Source organism: Pterocles gutturalis, unplaced genomic scaffold (genome assembly GCF_000699245.1).
Source record: "Pterocles gutturalis isolate BGI_N339 unplaced genomic scaffold, ASM69924v1 scaffold39425, whole genome shotgun sequence".
NCBI classification, from domain to species: domain Eukaryota; kingdom Metazoa; phylum Chordata; class Aves; order Pterocliformes; family Pteroclidae; genus Pterocles; species Pterocles gutturalis.
Window position 1 is genome coordinate 87438 of NW_010139657.1, and position 15245 is coordinate 102682.

General features: G+C 39.4%; 1 protein-coding gene across 1 annotated transcript in view; it reads right to left on the reverse strand.

Annotated features, from left to right (window-relative positions):
* Positions 1-14613, reverse strand: part of ZNF385B (zinc finger protein 385B) — a 55313-nt gene extending 40700 nt beyond the window's left edge. Inside the window, exon 1 of the mRNA XM_010083396.1 lies at positions 14488-14613. Coding sequence (XP_010081698.1) covers positions 14488-14577 — 90 coding nt within the window. The 5' untranslated portion in view covers positions 14578-14613. The remainder of the gene's footprint in view (positions 1-14487) is intronic.
* Between the last annotated feature and the right edge of the window lie 632 nt (positions 14614-15245).

Consider the following 15245-nt stretch of genomic DNA (forward strand, 5'->3'; position numbering starts at 1 on the left):
AACATTCAATTCCTTTGAGCATCCTTGTTGCCCTTATCAATTCTATCACAATTAAACAAATTAATTCAAATATTTTGAAGACATGGACAGGAATCATATACAATACTCGGGGTGGATCAGTCCTGAACTCTGAGCTGATGTTTTGATGGAACCTACTATAAACCTGAGATCTCACTCCCAAGTGTTAATGGCCAATTCATAGCAAATTACTTTCTACCCGAAGTTTTCCTTGCGCATGGATCGCTTTACATTTATCCAGCTGGAACTTTATCAACCATGTATTGTCTGGCTTCTCAGTCTCATTAGAGTTTTTCACAATGTTTTGACCTCTCTTTATCCTCACTACCTTGGAGAACTTAACCGTCACCAAACTTCCTCAGCTCACTTACCTCTCAAGTATCTTTTTGGCAGGCAGGGATACTCTTACACAAATTTAGTTTTCTTAAAAATCTTTGCCAAAGGATTTAGTGAAAAGTCTTTTAGCAATTGAAAAGATGTCAATTAAAACCTTATTCACATGCTTGTTGACCTCTACAAACAGGTTTGTAAAGAAGGATTTATCTTTAAAAAGGAATTATATTGACACTTTACAGGCACTTTGCAATATGAGAAGCTCTCTTATACTATTCTTATTGAGGTTTCTATTAATTTGCCTGGCAAAAAATATGCCACCCAAAAGCTTAAATTCTCCATGAAATAGGTTTTAAAAACCCATTTGCCACCTTTCAGTACTTGGGTACAAAAGGAGTTTTATATGAGCTGTTACACATTATCATCGTTACACATTATCATCAGACGTTATTCAGCAATTTCACCCTTGAATTCTTTTATAATTATTGCTACCAGAAACTCTCCCTGCCCTGTTCTATGTCATGGTACCATGGATTCTTCTGGTGCTTTCTGGGAACTGAACCAGACTACTAAGAGACATCAAAGTAGGCATAAAAAAGTAGGCTCAAAAAAATTGAGGAAGTGCATCAGGAGAACTCCTTCAGTGAAACTGAAGTTCTGGTTATTTTAAAAGATCTCTTTACACATAACAGACAGTACAAACACCAATTTGTGAGCCTCAGAAATAAATTGCACTGATCCTGTCAAGAGGTAAATTGCTGCAAAGAGAAAGATTAGATATAATTTCTAGGCCTTCTGTTTAAATGAGGTGACACTACATTGCAAGAAAAGTTGCTTTTTGTGACATGGGAAATCCAGAATATTTGTATTATTTTTGCTCTGGTGTAATCTCCAGTTTAAAATTTTGGATAAACACAGATACTTATCTGAGTTGAAGTTTTTGGTGCTTGCCTAGCATCCAGGGTTAAATCCTCGGTTATATATCTGAGCTAGTGCTAATGCATTGATTTACATTTATAATTTCTACCTAATTTCTAAGCCTTCATTCTCTTCCTGATCTGCTTAGCTATTGAAGCATGCTAAGCAAGTATCACACATGCTATTGCTACCACTCTAACAAAATTCTATACCCAACAGCTCTGTCTTATAACAGCAGCATAAACTTAAAATGGAGTAAGGTTTAAAATTGTGACTGGGAATTTATGCCCTCAGTTCAGTTACCTCTCATCACAATGTAACTCTTAGGTCAAATCTAGAGTTGTCTGTTAGACAAGCATTTGTAAACAGAATATTGGTAAGTGGGCGTAAGATTTTACTGAGTATCACTTAACCATGGGGCAGTAAGAAGCTTCGGGGGGGGGGGGGGGGAAGAGAGTGGCGCTCTGGCATACTGTGTTGTTTTACTCTGATAAAGCAAAATTTTAAACTGTATGTGGAATAAACTGATAATATAATCCAATGTTTCCCTTTGGCAATCAAAAGGAGAAAACAGCAGCATATATAAATTATCAATGCAGGAGCAGCATCTAAATTCAGTTCCGGGATGTTTTTAAACCATTGGACAATGCTCCTTATTCCTGTGCTGGTATTATCATTATGTAAGTAGGCAAACAGCAACAAACACGCTGTAGGTCAGATCTCTTCAACGTCCTTCTAAATCACAAGGCCTATATATAAACTCATCCCATGTTTGAGCTCCAAGTGTCAGGAAAGCTGAGCACACTTCCACTGTGAGAATGACCATATGCTGATGCTTATCACAAATTCTGCCATACATACAAAGCCTACAGTACATATTATGATGACTAAAAGAGTGACAGAAGCAAATACACATAATCAACGGAACACATATTTTAATGCCCATCATAAAATCAGAAACATCAATGTTGCGATGCAATACTTGGCATACTTGGCCAACGCAAACTCTCCACATTTCTGCAGCTTTTGTCCCAACAGAAAACATACTTCTCATTTGGCTAATGCTATGTGGAATCTGCTGTTCAAGTCAATGCTATACTGTTATACATTTCCTTGCTTCTTTTGCATCACCAGGAATACTTGACTCAGGTCTACCAATGGAGCTCTACCTGAAAGGAGGTTGTAGTTAATGTGGGTGTCGGTCTCTTTTCCCAGGTAAAAAGTGATAGGATGAGAGGAAATGCCCTCAAGTTGTGCCAGAGGAGGCTTAGATTAGAGATTAGGAAAAATTTATTCACTGAAAGGGTTGTCAAGCATTGGAACAGGCTGCCATGGGAGTGGTTGAGTCACCATCCCTGGACATATTTAAAAGACATGTAGACATGGCGCTTAGTGACTTGGTTCAGTGGTGGACTCAGTAGTGTTACATTAATGGTTGGACTCAATGCTCTTAAGGGTCTTTTCCAACCTAAATGATCCTACGATTCTATAATGTGCACAACTTCCTTTTCTTGTGGGAACACTGTCAATGCTCTCTGTGGATCAGCCCTCCTCGACTAGCACAGAGAGCACCCCCACACAGACGTATTTCTGTACAGTGAGCCTGCAGTTCTCTAAACACCACCTCCCCACACCTCTGTCTCTATGCTCTTCACAACATTTTGGGGTTTCAAAAACCAGGCAGATGTAAATGGCCAATAAGCAAGCCAGAGGAGGGCTTCTGTCAGATTCCCAGCACATGATTCAGAGATTTGTGTGAATGTTTAATTAGAACAGAAAGAAAATTTATTTATAACATTATAGGATTTTTTTTTTACCATAATCCTGTGGTCTAACTGAGGGTTACTTTAATCACATTTTGTTGTTTAACAGGCTCTCTTAATGCACTTACACATAGCACATTTGCACAGATCATGACATCTGGATCTCACTGAAATAAAACCCAACCGCACTCAGGTCGCAATCCATGATTTTACTCTTTTTAATTGAGTAGATATATTTCCCCAAGTGCAGAAAGACATAAGCATCCACTAAGAAAGAAGTCAGACCACAGGGACTAATATCTTCCTTCCCTTCCACGTGGTTCCCAAAATACAATAACAACACTGTGCTCCGAAGGCAAACCTCTCCAAATGCAACTTCTCACTGTGTTTGTCTTTCCCCCTCTTGATCAATTTGGCAGCAAGCTCCAGCTTCCCTAAGGAAAACAGTGGCTGTGACCCTCCAACACACTACTACCAGTCAGTGAAATCAGCCTGGAGGCATTTTAAAACAAAACAAAAATCTTGCCATAATTCACTTGCTAACATGTCAGATGTTACAGCTATCCATGAAGAGTTGTTGAAACAACAGTGAGTACTTGAAAAATAAAAAAAAGGAAAGAGACAGTTTTGGAGTTTACACTCGTACTTCATTTTTAGTACAAGACAACTAAAAGGCCCCTCAGAGCTGGAGACAGCCTTTTATGTCTTAAAAGAGGTGAAATATTAATAAATTCAGTTTCCTCATTTTCCTTTTAGGAGATTAAGGTTCAGCTGATTTTATTTTTATAAATTCCACATTATTGCTGTTAACAGAGTTGCAGGGCTGGAGTCATGGTCTTGGGAGACTGATTTTCTGTCTCTGGCCACCAGCAGGTAGGCTTCCCTCCCTCCTTTTTTATGTCCAGTCCTATGGCATAATGCAGAGCCACTTGGTGTGCTGTCTTCTTGCATGTTCCCCTTTTGAAGTACAGCTTGCATGGAAAAATGAAAAACAGGATAATTCTCTCTATGTACCTGTATTCAAAATCACATAGAAAACTGAAAGTGATGTCTGCAGCAATGTACAGATTTGTTTTAGGCCAGAAGGAAACATTACATCTGATTTCTTGAAAAATGCATGAGACAATCACATTCACTGGAGAGTTTCAGCCCTTCCTGTTATGAAGTCTGATAATTTGTAGTCAGACAGAGCCTACATTTTGGGGAAAAAAAAAAAAAACTCAACAACTTGATTTAAAAGATTCCAGCAAAGAAAAATTTACATCACTAGGGAAGCAATGCTTACCATGTCTATTATAAATCGCTCAATCCAGTTGTGCTTCACTATTAAAAGCCACCTTAATTTCAGATACCTTCTGAATGCATAGGCACTTGTACACTGCAATCAGAGCAGCTCTTAACCTTCTCTTTCATAAACCGAAGAAGTTCCTTAAACCTCTCAACTATAACAGCCTTGATTCATTTAGTAGGTTTTTCTCTGACTCCTTTTCAGATTTTCAATATGCCATTGAAACATACGCACTAAAAGTTAGAACAATATACTCAAATATACTTTATCTACTTAATTACATCCATTCTCAAGTGAGGATATAAATACATAAAAGGATTGTGTTTGTAACGTGAACACAAACAATAGATTTAACCCTCATGGTAGAAAAATGTCAAATTTTCTGTTCCAGACAAGATTGGAGATTTTTATAGGTGTAACAAAGAAACAGAAAGCTGCTGAAAATGCTTTGGGATAAAAGAGAATTCCACCCCCCCACCCACCAGCAAATGGGAGAATGGTGGGAAAAAAGCAAGTTTCCGAGGTTTAATGTTTTTTTTTCATACTAAACTGAACCAGTTTTAAGTAATCAGCAGCTTCTTTAATCCATCTAGATTACTCCTCTACCATAGTACAAGACTTCATATCTGTAAGATGAACTTTTAGGACCATTACAGACCAAACCTGAGAAAAAGAACAAAGTATAAACCCAACAGTTAAACTAATATTCAAGGAATATGAAAATCTCCCATCCCTTTGTGGCTCTACTGTCTCACAAGTTTAACTTGATAGGGACATGAGTCACTTCGCTTCACCTGAACCTCATATTCATTTGTAAAACGGTGATAAAAATAGTTGCAACCTCACAAAAAAGCTGTAAGGTCTCAAGAATATGTTTACAACTCCTCAAAATCATCCGGCGGAAGATGCTGTATAACTGCTATTTATTATTAAGGCTGCTGTTATTCAGAACACTCAACTGTGTTCAGCTAAACAAAAAAACACTACCAAAAACATCTTGCCTCCAGATCCAGCAAAAAATAAAAGCATACTACAGTTTGAGACTTAGTGAAAATCAAACCTTTGCCTGAGAGCAAAGCTGTTCTTACACTACCTTTTACCATCTGACAGTAAAATAACATGAATAGGTAACATAATATGAAAAATTACCTTTCAGTAGAATCCTGCCAAAAAAGACTCAAGCCTAAGACTTCATAGTTGGAAAAGCAGCTTAGATAACACATGGGGTAAACAAGATTCCTGATTTTTGCTTTCATCTTTGAGATGGTCCTTTAGATATGACCCTTTTCTTTTTAAGGGTCTGCTCTAAGCTTCGCTGCAAGTTTTCTTGCTCCCAGCCTGCTCCAGAACACCAATATAAAGATGAATGGCATTCCACTAGGTAGATTTGAATTTCCTCTACAGTTGCGAACTGTGCAAAGAGAGGTTAGGGATAAATTCACAGCCTTGATTAATTCTGTGAATAGGAGAGAATAAAGACACAGGAAGCCTAGTCTTCTGAAATGAAGAAATGAAAAAAATTCTAAAAATACAATAATTTATATGTGCATATATACATTTGAATACAAATGTATAAAATGGCCGAGTATAAATGAGAAGCAAATCAGAACCAAGAATTGCATAAGTATGCTAGCTGACAGCTGTCATCTACTCTTCACAGTAAATAAAGAATAATAGCCTTTCTTCATTTAAAAATCAATAATAATGCTCCTGGTTTGGGTTTTTTTCTTGATCAGTACTACACACTACACAAACAGCCTTTAAAATGCTCTTGATTTTAAAGTGCTGTATTTAGATATGAATCTTTAAAGGAACATTCTATTTCTAATTAAATCTGTCATGAAACAACGTAGTATCAAAGTCTGCTGGTGTGCTGTGTTTTGGGTTTTTTTCTGATTTTTTTTTTTTTAAATATAAGTAAATGAGACACAAAGCAAGGTAGAAACTCATCTCTTCTAAAAACATGTGAGCAAGAAATGTGGTCCTATAACTTGGGGAAGCAGCCGAAGTTCGTGGTATCTCAACTATGAGACCAGGCAGACTGAATACAGAGTCCATCATTGGTTTTCAGGTATGCTAAAGACAGACAGGTTTCACACTTTAAATTGCCGTACAGTACTTTTAAATTGTCGTAAAATTTACTGTATCTAGATTACAAGACCACTAGCTATACCCACATTCAGAAAGAGCACAATGAGAATTATTTCTTAGCTATGCTCTTATCATTTATGAATAATATTGAGTAATTCTTAGTATCTCACCAAACAATGAGATTAAGGTCTAAGGGAAGTCAGGAAAGCCAGCCATGTACAGCCAGGATGCTGCAAAAGCAGCCATTGCTGTGTTCATCAGACACATGGAGAATGTAGATTTCTCTAAAAGTGATCTAGATAGAATTTTGCTTAGGACAAGACTTAGCAACTAGCAAAAGCTTTGCAAGCACAGTGGTCCAACATATGTGCCCTGTTTGTTTTAAACTACAATTTTGTAACTGCTTGCTTTGAGGGGAGACATTTTCCTCAGTCTATATGCAAACCATCCTTCAACAGTCTAATGTCTAAAATATTTATAGTTAACAACCTTTCCTTTAACCTGCTTTCTTGTCTCATGAACATACTACTAACCTGAGAAGAAAGCAATTCAAAGAAGATGAAGGCTTCTTAGCTTTTCCCTGTGCTGACCAGTAAAAGAAATAAATGTTGTTGAAGTGTCAGAGAGATGACTTCCAAGCTTTCTTTAAAGACATGTAGCCAAGGAACAGATTTTCTGAAGGACCCAGCAAATGGTAGGATTTGTGTTCAGAAACTCTGTTTCTTTATAGAATCAGGCTGATGACTTGTATGCACAACGCTGGAAGTAGTATGACAAGCTAGGAACCATTTCTCAAAAACCACACCATGGACGCTGAGCTCCTGTAAAGCAAGCAGGGAAAGGCTACCGCACCCGGTGAGTTCAGTTTCTCAGGAGTGCATGTCAGTGCACTTTCTCCTTGGAGACAGGATTTCCTATCTGTCTGCTGATCTGGGAACTGAGGAGGAAGCTTATCCATCACATTCACGTTAGAGAAAACACAAAGTAACAGGAAACTTTAAACAATAATTAATCTTTGAAGAGATTCTCTCTTAAACCCAGTCTATATTAAGAAAGATTTTTTTCCCTGAGAATAATACGTATTGAAGACTAGAAATAAGGCAGAAAAGTACTTATTTCAGCTCACCTTTTAACAAAGAGTTGCTTTTAAAAGAGACTCCTGACAGTAACGAGGGAACCTGCATCTTTATGTTAAAATACCACAAACTGTAAAAGCTGCCAAAGATTGACTGACAACTCCCTGCTTTTGACAGCAATTTATTTTTTTTTTCCATATCTAACTCTGTGTATCTTACCAGGTGTTTGCTTCAAGGTCAATCCTTTTTTAAAGTTTCAGCTGAAATAGCTCAAGTATTTTGTGGGAAAAATATACCACCTTAAATAAGCATTTTGCAGGGTCACCAAAGGCTGAGAAGAATTCTTCCAAAAACCACAGTTGAAAGAGGTCTCTGCTGGTTTGCATCAAAGCCACAGAAAGGGCAAAGGAGCTTTGTAACCAGGTACAGTGAGAGAAGAGAGTTGGAGAAGAAAGCAAAGACTAGCCACAGAGCAGAGGTCTGTCCTGCCAGAATTTTGGCTTTACTATGTGGTTCTTGAACCTCTGCTTTCCTCACCTGTGAATATCTGGAAAAACACCTATTATTTTCTTTTATTCCATTTATAAAAGGTAACAGGCTGATTCTTCATGTTGTAGTTTGGGTGATTTTGGCTATGACTTGAAAACACAGACTATTGTATGCGGAATAAATAAAAGTGAGATAGGAACGTTTTTAAGTGCTCAATACAGGAATAGAAGGCAAACCTTTTGTGCCTGCATGACTACAAAAAAGCGTATAAAATGTCTGTAAGAAAAAAATGTTGCCATTTATTGATTACAAAGACAACCAGCAAAAAACCCCAAACAAAATACCCAGCTACCCCACAAAACTCTTCTCCTTCTAAAGTTAATTGCTTAAATTTCCTTTCTGTGCTGGTAGTTAATAAGGGTACAAGTATAGCTCTTACAAAACTTCACCTGCTCTCTGGTGCAGAGAATTTCAGAGGGAGAGGAGCAGAGCAGGTCTCATCCCACCAGCACTTCAAGAAAGGGAAACGGGGAAATTGGAGCACATGGACAGGCTACTTCAGGAAAGAGGACCACAGACAACAGGTTTGCAACATCCAGTTGGCTGCATCTGTAATTCCTCATCCTGTGCACAAATCTGAGCTCCAGAGCATACCTTGGCACTGCAGCAGAGCATTAAGTGGCTGAATTCAGACTTCGCTAAGGCAAGAGAAAGCTCCCGAGCTGCAGCACCATGCCAAATGTAGAAGAGGCACTTGGCACAGAGGGGCGAGGGAAGCCGGCGATGCGAGTGCCCTGTGCTCTTATCTGCAGACCTCCACTTCTGCCTTGGCTGATTACTGGGCCCTTCAAATGAGAACTAGATAGGTACCAAATAAAAACGAAGGACATAGTTGAAAATGCAAAAGAGGAAAGAGCAAATTAGTCTCTCCCAGTAGTTGTCTTGGGGATAGGCCAGGGATACTTAGTCCAGGCAGGGCTAACGCTGGAGAAGAGACAGAGATTTCTGACTAAGTTACTAGTCAGCTTGTCTTTCCCTTCCTGTAGTCCATTCCAGCTGGCTCACCTTCACTGGCAAATGTAAAATACTTCTGGTCCACTTCACAAGGGGACAGAGGGAACTCCAATATAAAGAATCAGCATAAACCTACCTGAAGACAAATAGACACTGAAGCTGTAACTAGGCCACATTAACCCGTCTGTCCTCTAAAATATGAAGGTATGAACCAGCTTTTAGAAACCAATCTTGGGCTAGTTAGATGGAAAATATTTCACTAATGTGAAAGCTACAAGAGATGCTATAATCTTTGATTACCCCTGAGGCTATACCAAACTCAGAAGGAAGCATATGAATTGCTGATTATTTTCAATGATGATAAAATCTGAGAAGTTGCTGATACTGCTTTTGTGCTGACTGACAGGTCCCTGGCTGACCACGGCAAGTCAATTTGAACCATATAGTGCTGCTCTCATTTCAGGACAAGGCAGAACACGTTCCAGTTTTAGATTTTTTTTTTTTACCTTTCTACAGAGATGCAGACAGTTATAATTTAGTTTGCCCTGCAAGACAAATTCTGGCTTTCAGACACTTTAGTGCACAGATCATTATAACCTTCCACGATGGGATCACAAAGCTTCCTTTCTTAAGTCAGTCCAGAAGATGGATGACATGAGAAAATGAATGAGGGAGGTGCAGAGAAAGAATGGTACAGAAGGTGAAAGCCAGTGAGTGTAAAATTAGATTACATTATATTAAATGCACAATGGGGAACAAATCAAGATTCATAGAATCATTAAGGTTGGAAAAGACCTCAAGGATCATCAAGTCCAACCATCAACCCACACCACCTAACTCACTAAACAATGTCCCTAAGCACCACATCTACACGTTTCTTGAACACCTCCAGGGATGGTGACTCCACCACTTCCCTGGGCAGCCTGTTCCAATGCCTGATCACTCCTTCAGTGAAGAAATATTTTCTAATATCTAGCCTAAACCTCCTCTGGTGAAACTTGAGGCCATTTCCTCTTGGTCTATCACTTGTTACTTTAGAGAAGAGGCCAGCACCCACCTCACTACAACCTCCTTTCAGGTAGTTGTAGAGAGTGATGAGGTCTCCTCAGCCTCCTCTTCTCCAGACTAAACAACCCCAGTTCCCACAGATGCTCCTCGTAAGACCTGTGCTCCAGACCCTTCACAAGCTTCGTTGCCCTTCTCTGGACCTGCTCCAGCACCTCAATGTCCTTCTTGTGGTGAGGGACCCAAAACTGAACACAGGATTCAAGGTGCGGCCTCACCAGTGCCGAGTACAGGGGCACAATCACTTCCCTAGTCCTGCTGGATTACTGTGCAATCTTTGATTTTCATTGACTTTATTCACTTGACTTTGAAGGTTGACAGATCTTTAAGTGTAATCAATATGCAAGATGTTATGTGTTAAAGAATCACAAGGTAATTTTTTCATGCTAAAAAAGGGCTCTGCTTAATACGTTTTTGTACAGCATCTGTTCCAAATTGGAGGTACCATTTTGGGACACTCCTATAATGCTGTCTCCCATTCTGCTATAAAGAAGAATATTTTAAGTAATACCAGCCGAGAATTTGATTCAAGCTACGCATTTCAGACAAAGGAGTATGAGTAATTGGGCAAGAGCTTTTAGAACTTGATGCCAGGACAAACATGCTGTCACCTTTGGATCCGCTACTGCAGCACTTCTGAAAGATGGTTTGTCCTTCTCTGCAGCAACACAGATTCAGGCTGTGACAGCCTGATCGTGCCTGTCCTGTTCGGACAAAACTATTTGTTGGTGTTGTGAAGAGACCAGGAAAGAAGACAGCACTTAGTCTGCAATACCCCTCTGCTTGAAATCCTTCATTCTGACCTTAGGAGATCCCTTTCTGGCTGATCTGTTGAAACAAAAAGGCATCCTTACTGAGGAATAAAGGCATATATCCAAAGACTTAGTACGATAATTTCCCAATTAATTTTTTCCTATATAATAAGCAAGTCATAAGGAACAATAACAAATTTAATTGGGGTGAGAATTGATAAGTACTATAGGTACATCTGCAGCATTTTTAGAACTATTCAAATTTTTAGGAGAAACAGAGATCAGTTTTGGGGCCTGTCCTGTTTAACATCTTTATCCTGGATAAAGGGAATTCAGTGCTCCCTCAGTAAGTTTGCTGATGACACCAAATTGAGCGGGTGTGTTGATCTCCGTGAGGGCAGGGAGGCTTTGCAGAGGGATCTGGACAGGCTGGACCGATGGGCTGAGGCCAATTGTATGAGGTTCAATAAAGCCAAGTGCCGGGTCCTGCACTTTGGTCACAACAACCCCCTGCAACGCTACAGGCTTGGGGGTGAGTGGCTGGAAAGCTGCCCAGCAGAGAGGGCCCAGCGGGTGCTGGTTGACAGCCGGCTGAACATGAGCCAGCAGTGTGCCCAGGTGGCCAAGAAGGCCAACGGCATCCTGGCCTGTATCAGAAACAGTGTGGCCAGCAGGACTAGGGAAGTGATTGTGCCCCTGTACTCAGCACTGGTGAGGCCGCACCTTGAATCCTGTGTTCAGTTTTGGGCCCCTCACCACAAGAAAGACATTGAGGTGCTGGAGCAGGTCCAGAGAAGAGCAACAAAGCCGGTGAAGGGTCTGGAGCACATGTTAACTATATAAGAGAGGGCTTACCCCAGATTTCCATAAATAAGAGAAGTTATTTTGGAAACACTGTAGGGGGTGTTCCTTTAAATATATTAGTAGTTGATTTATTTTACCTCGCTTTTCCTGCCCTAGTAGTTACTGTATCAAGCACCTAAGGAGAAACTTCTTTTTCAGGTCACTGAAATTAACCTAGAAATCACCTCCTGACATGGTTTAGAAAATTTTTTTCTATATCTGACTGCCATTGAAAATGAACAGGTGGATTCAAAGAAGTTTTCTCTTGAGACCGCATTTATTTTGTCATGTTCAGTGAACACATGCAAGCACGAACAGCAGCCCTGGCACATGCTGCAGGGTCTCCTCAGTCCTACTGAAGGCCAGGAGATTAAATGCTGCAAGCTACAGCTTTCGCTGTCTACACTCCTTGACAAGTCCTCTTGCGAGTGAAGTGCATAGATTTGCTGATTGATCCATAATGCAAATGATGGATTTTTGGGGTGACAAAAAGCTCTTCCAATATTCTATTCCTGCACAAGGTGAAAAATCAGGGCACTTTGGATGACACACACCTTATGGGTCAACCGGATTTAGCTTCTACTCACTCAAGCTTACTTCTGGAAAAAGGCTTCTTACAAAGTTTTTACATACTCCCTCCACCACTTTACAGTGAAAAAGAAAAAAAAAGATTATATATACACAAACATAGAAATCTACATTTGCAAGGGCTGTACTCAGTTACAAAGAAAGGAAGTGCATGACAGCTGGCGTTCACTGTGCCTGTCAGTAGATAACCATGAATGATTTAGTTTTCCAATGAGCTTTAAAGTCCATTGTAAAAGACTGTTAGGGAAAAATCAATACCTTCAAGATAAATGGCAAAGTCTGTGAATTAGAAATAAGGTAGCACGGAACCACTCTTCCTCAAAAAAGAGAGTTTAAACATGTGGTGTCTGTGATACATAGCAGCATGATTTCATATAATTATCAAAAATTCCAAGGGAGGAAGTAGACACTGAGTCGAAAAATATTTGCCTATTACCCCAGGCCTCTTTTTTAAATAAAACCCATAGAAGTCTGGAAAGGAATGACAGGTGTGAAGGATAAACACTGCAGGAATTAGGCAAACAGAATGTAACCCAGTTAAATATAAGTACATAGGCAAAAAGAGTCTAAATATCAAAATTAATCTGCCTCTAGGGGCTACTGAAACTCAGAAATTCAATCATAGCACCAGTAAGCAAATAATGCTGGTTGACTCTACAACTACAGCATCCCTAAAGAAAAGGTACTCCGAGTCTTTATGTATAGTTCTGTGAAAAAGCTCACCTATAAAACCAGTGCAATTGGAAAGCAGACAAATTGACAACAAAATTCTCGCATGTGTTAGAAAGAGGATGGAAAATGAATATGAATGGCAACAAGCCTAGAAGACCAGAATGACACACTGCTTTCTTAAAATTGTATTGACTTATGGTCCTGCACTTTAAATATACCTGGATCATCTTTAATCTTTTATCTCTTTGTACACATGCACATGCATGTACCCCCCGATCTATACACATGCACATCCCCACTTCTCCATCATAAATGCAGAATTTTCACATATATGTTTTGCAAAGAATTGGTAATATTTGCTGCTGTTCATAATACGCATTGGGCTGCTGACATTTGAAAGCTAGCTGATAAGTTACCTCATAACCATCCCACAGCACCACGCGCTGTAGCACAAGGCCTGTCAGCAAGATGTATTTACAAGTCATGAAGAAAAAAAAAATCCTCTTGCTGTTTTAACTTCAGACAGAAGGTGAGTTTGAGAAAGGAAGCACTTGGCAGTGGTTCAGCTGATCACTGTCTGGTGGTGGTTACTCTGCTTCCCTTTCCATCCTCCCTACAATTACAGTGACAAGTGTGATGCTGTAAAGTTCAGGCAATGGTCATGTATGAAAAGATGATACTCGCTGACTTGGCAGAAATGACCCAGAGCAGTTTCCTTCCTCTTGCTATTAGCTTACTATTTCTCGACTCATTCCATGCTGAATTACCTCCACACATGAAAATCTGAGTGGCAACATGCAAAATATTGGGCTTGGTGTACTCTGTGCATTTTAGATAATAATTAATTAAACAAATTATAAAGTGTGATAGCAAAAAAGCATTTTGATAACATTCAGAACCATTTTATGAGCTTTTAAAGAAGTGAGAACTACAGAAGAGTATTTTTATTATTGATGCTCTGATAAATATGGAGAACTGCAGAAGCACTGAGCATTATTCTGGCAATAATTTGGGTTTTTTTGCAAAAACCCACAATGCTCTACCATAAACTAAAAGTAGCAGGTTCACATTTTTCAGATTGACCGCCTGTGCAATTTTAGACTATTGTTATTATACAGAATTAACATACTTTGGTTGCTTCACTGGCTGTAATAGACTTAGTTTGATTCACATCAGTGGAGGATCTAGGCCTTACCCATACCGTCATACCTGTTTTTCCTTTAGCTTTCACTTTTAACTTTTTTACAGCACATGGAAATGCACATGCCCAGGCAATTGCTCAGAATGATTCTATCACTCATCAAATGTCTGTCGTGGTTTGTTTCGTTTTGTTTGGTTTTGTTTTTCAGTGTGCCCAATCTGACCAAGTCAGAAAAGGATCAGCCCCATTCCAAGTGAGAAGGCTGGGTACCGCTCAGTCTTTTGCACAAGGGAACAGCAAGCACGGCAGCACAGACAAAAAGAGTTCTCTAAAATTGTGCCAGCAATGCATTGTTTTAAGGCAGCTTCAATACTAGATATTAGAACCGGCTTGGAAAGCATACACTGCAACTCAATGTGGAAACACCTTTACTTACTGTGTTAAAATTTGTGAAGAATCCAACAGCAGAGCTGCTGTCCACAGGGAAGGACACAAAGGGTTTGATATCCAGGGAAGGCTGCATCATCAAGGTAGGTGTGCGCACAAGGGTGGGAAGCGTAGTAGTGCCTGCCAAGAGCAAACAAAACCAGGAATTCATAGTATTCTCCTTTCCTCATCGCACGCAGTATAGCTATTGGTTGCTGACACAACCACCAAGAAAAAAATAATACAGGGATGCAATAAAGTGGCTCTGTAGGAGTTAATCATTAAAATGAACTTATTTCCATACACTACAGATGAGGCAGAGCACTTTCCTATGACCATGGATATTCAGACACTGAAGAGGAGACATATGGTATATAAATCACACTGGCAGGTAGAATAAATCCTTTCTAAAGCTGAAAAATTCAGTGCCAAAAAGGCCAGGATGGGTGCCCATGAAAGTCAGATGCTTTTGCAATTCATGGTTGCCTGCTGTATCAGCTAGCACAGGCAATTCATGCAAGCTGAAATCCAGAGGTTGGTTTCCAAATAGTAAGCTGTGTGTTTATTTTTTCCTTTTCTGACAGCATCTGTAACTATAAGGTGCAACACAAACATTATTTCACCTAACTTTAAAAAAAAATGCCGTCTGTTCTACAGTGAAAAGCAAATATTAGAAAACAGACAACAATTAAAAAATCAGCTAGCACATAAATGAACACAACTCTTTACGTGCAATACTAGCATTTTCTTAATTGGAAGCCAGATCTT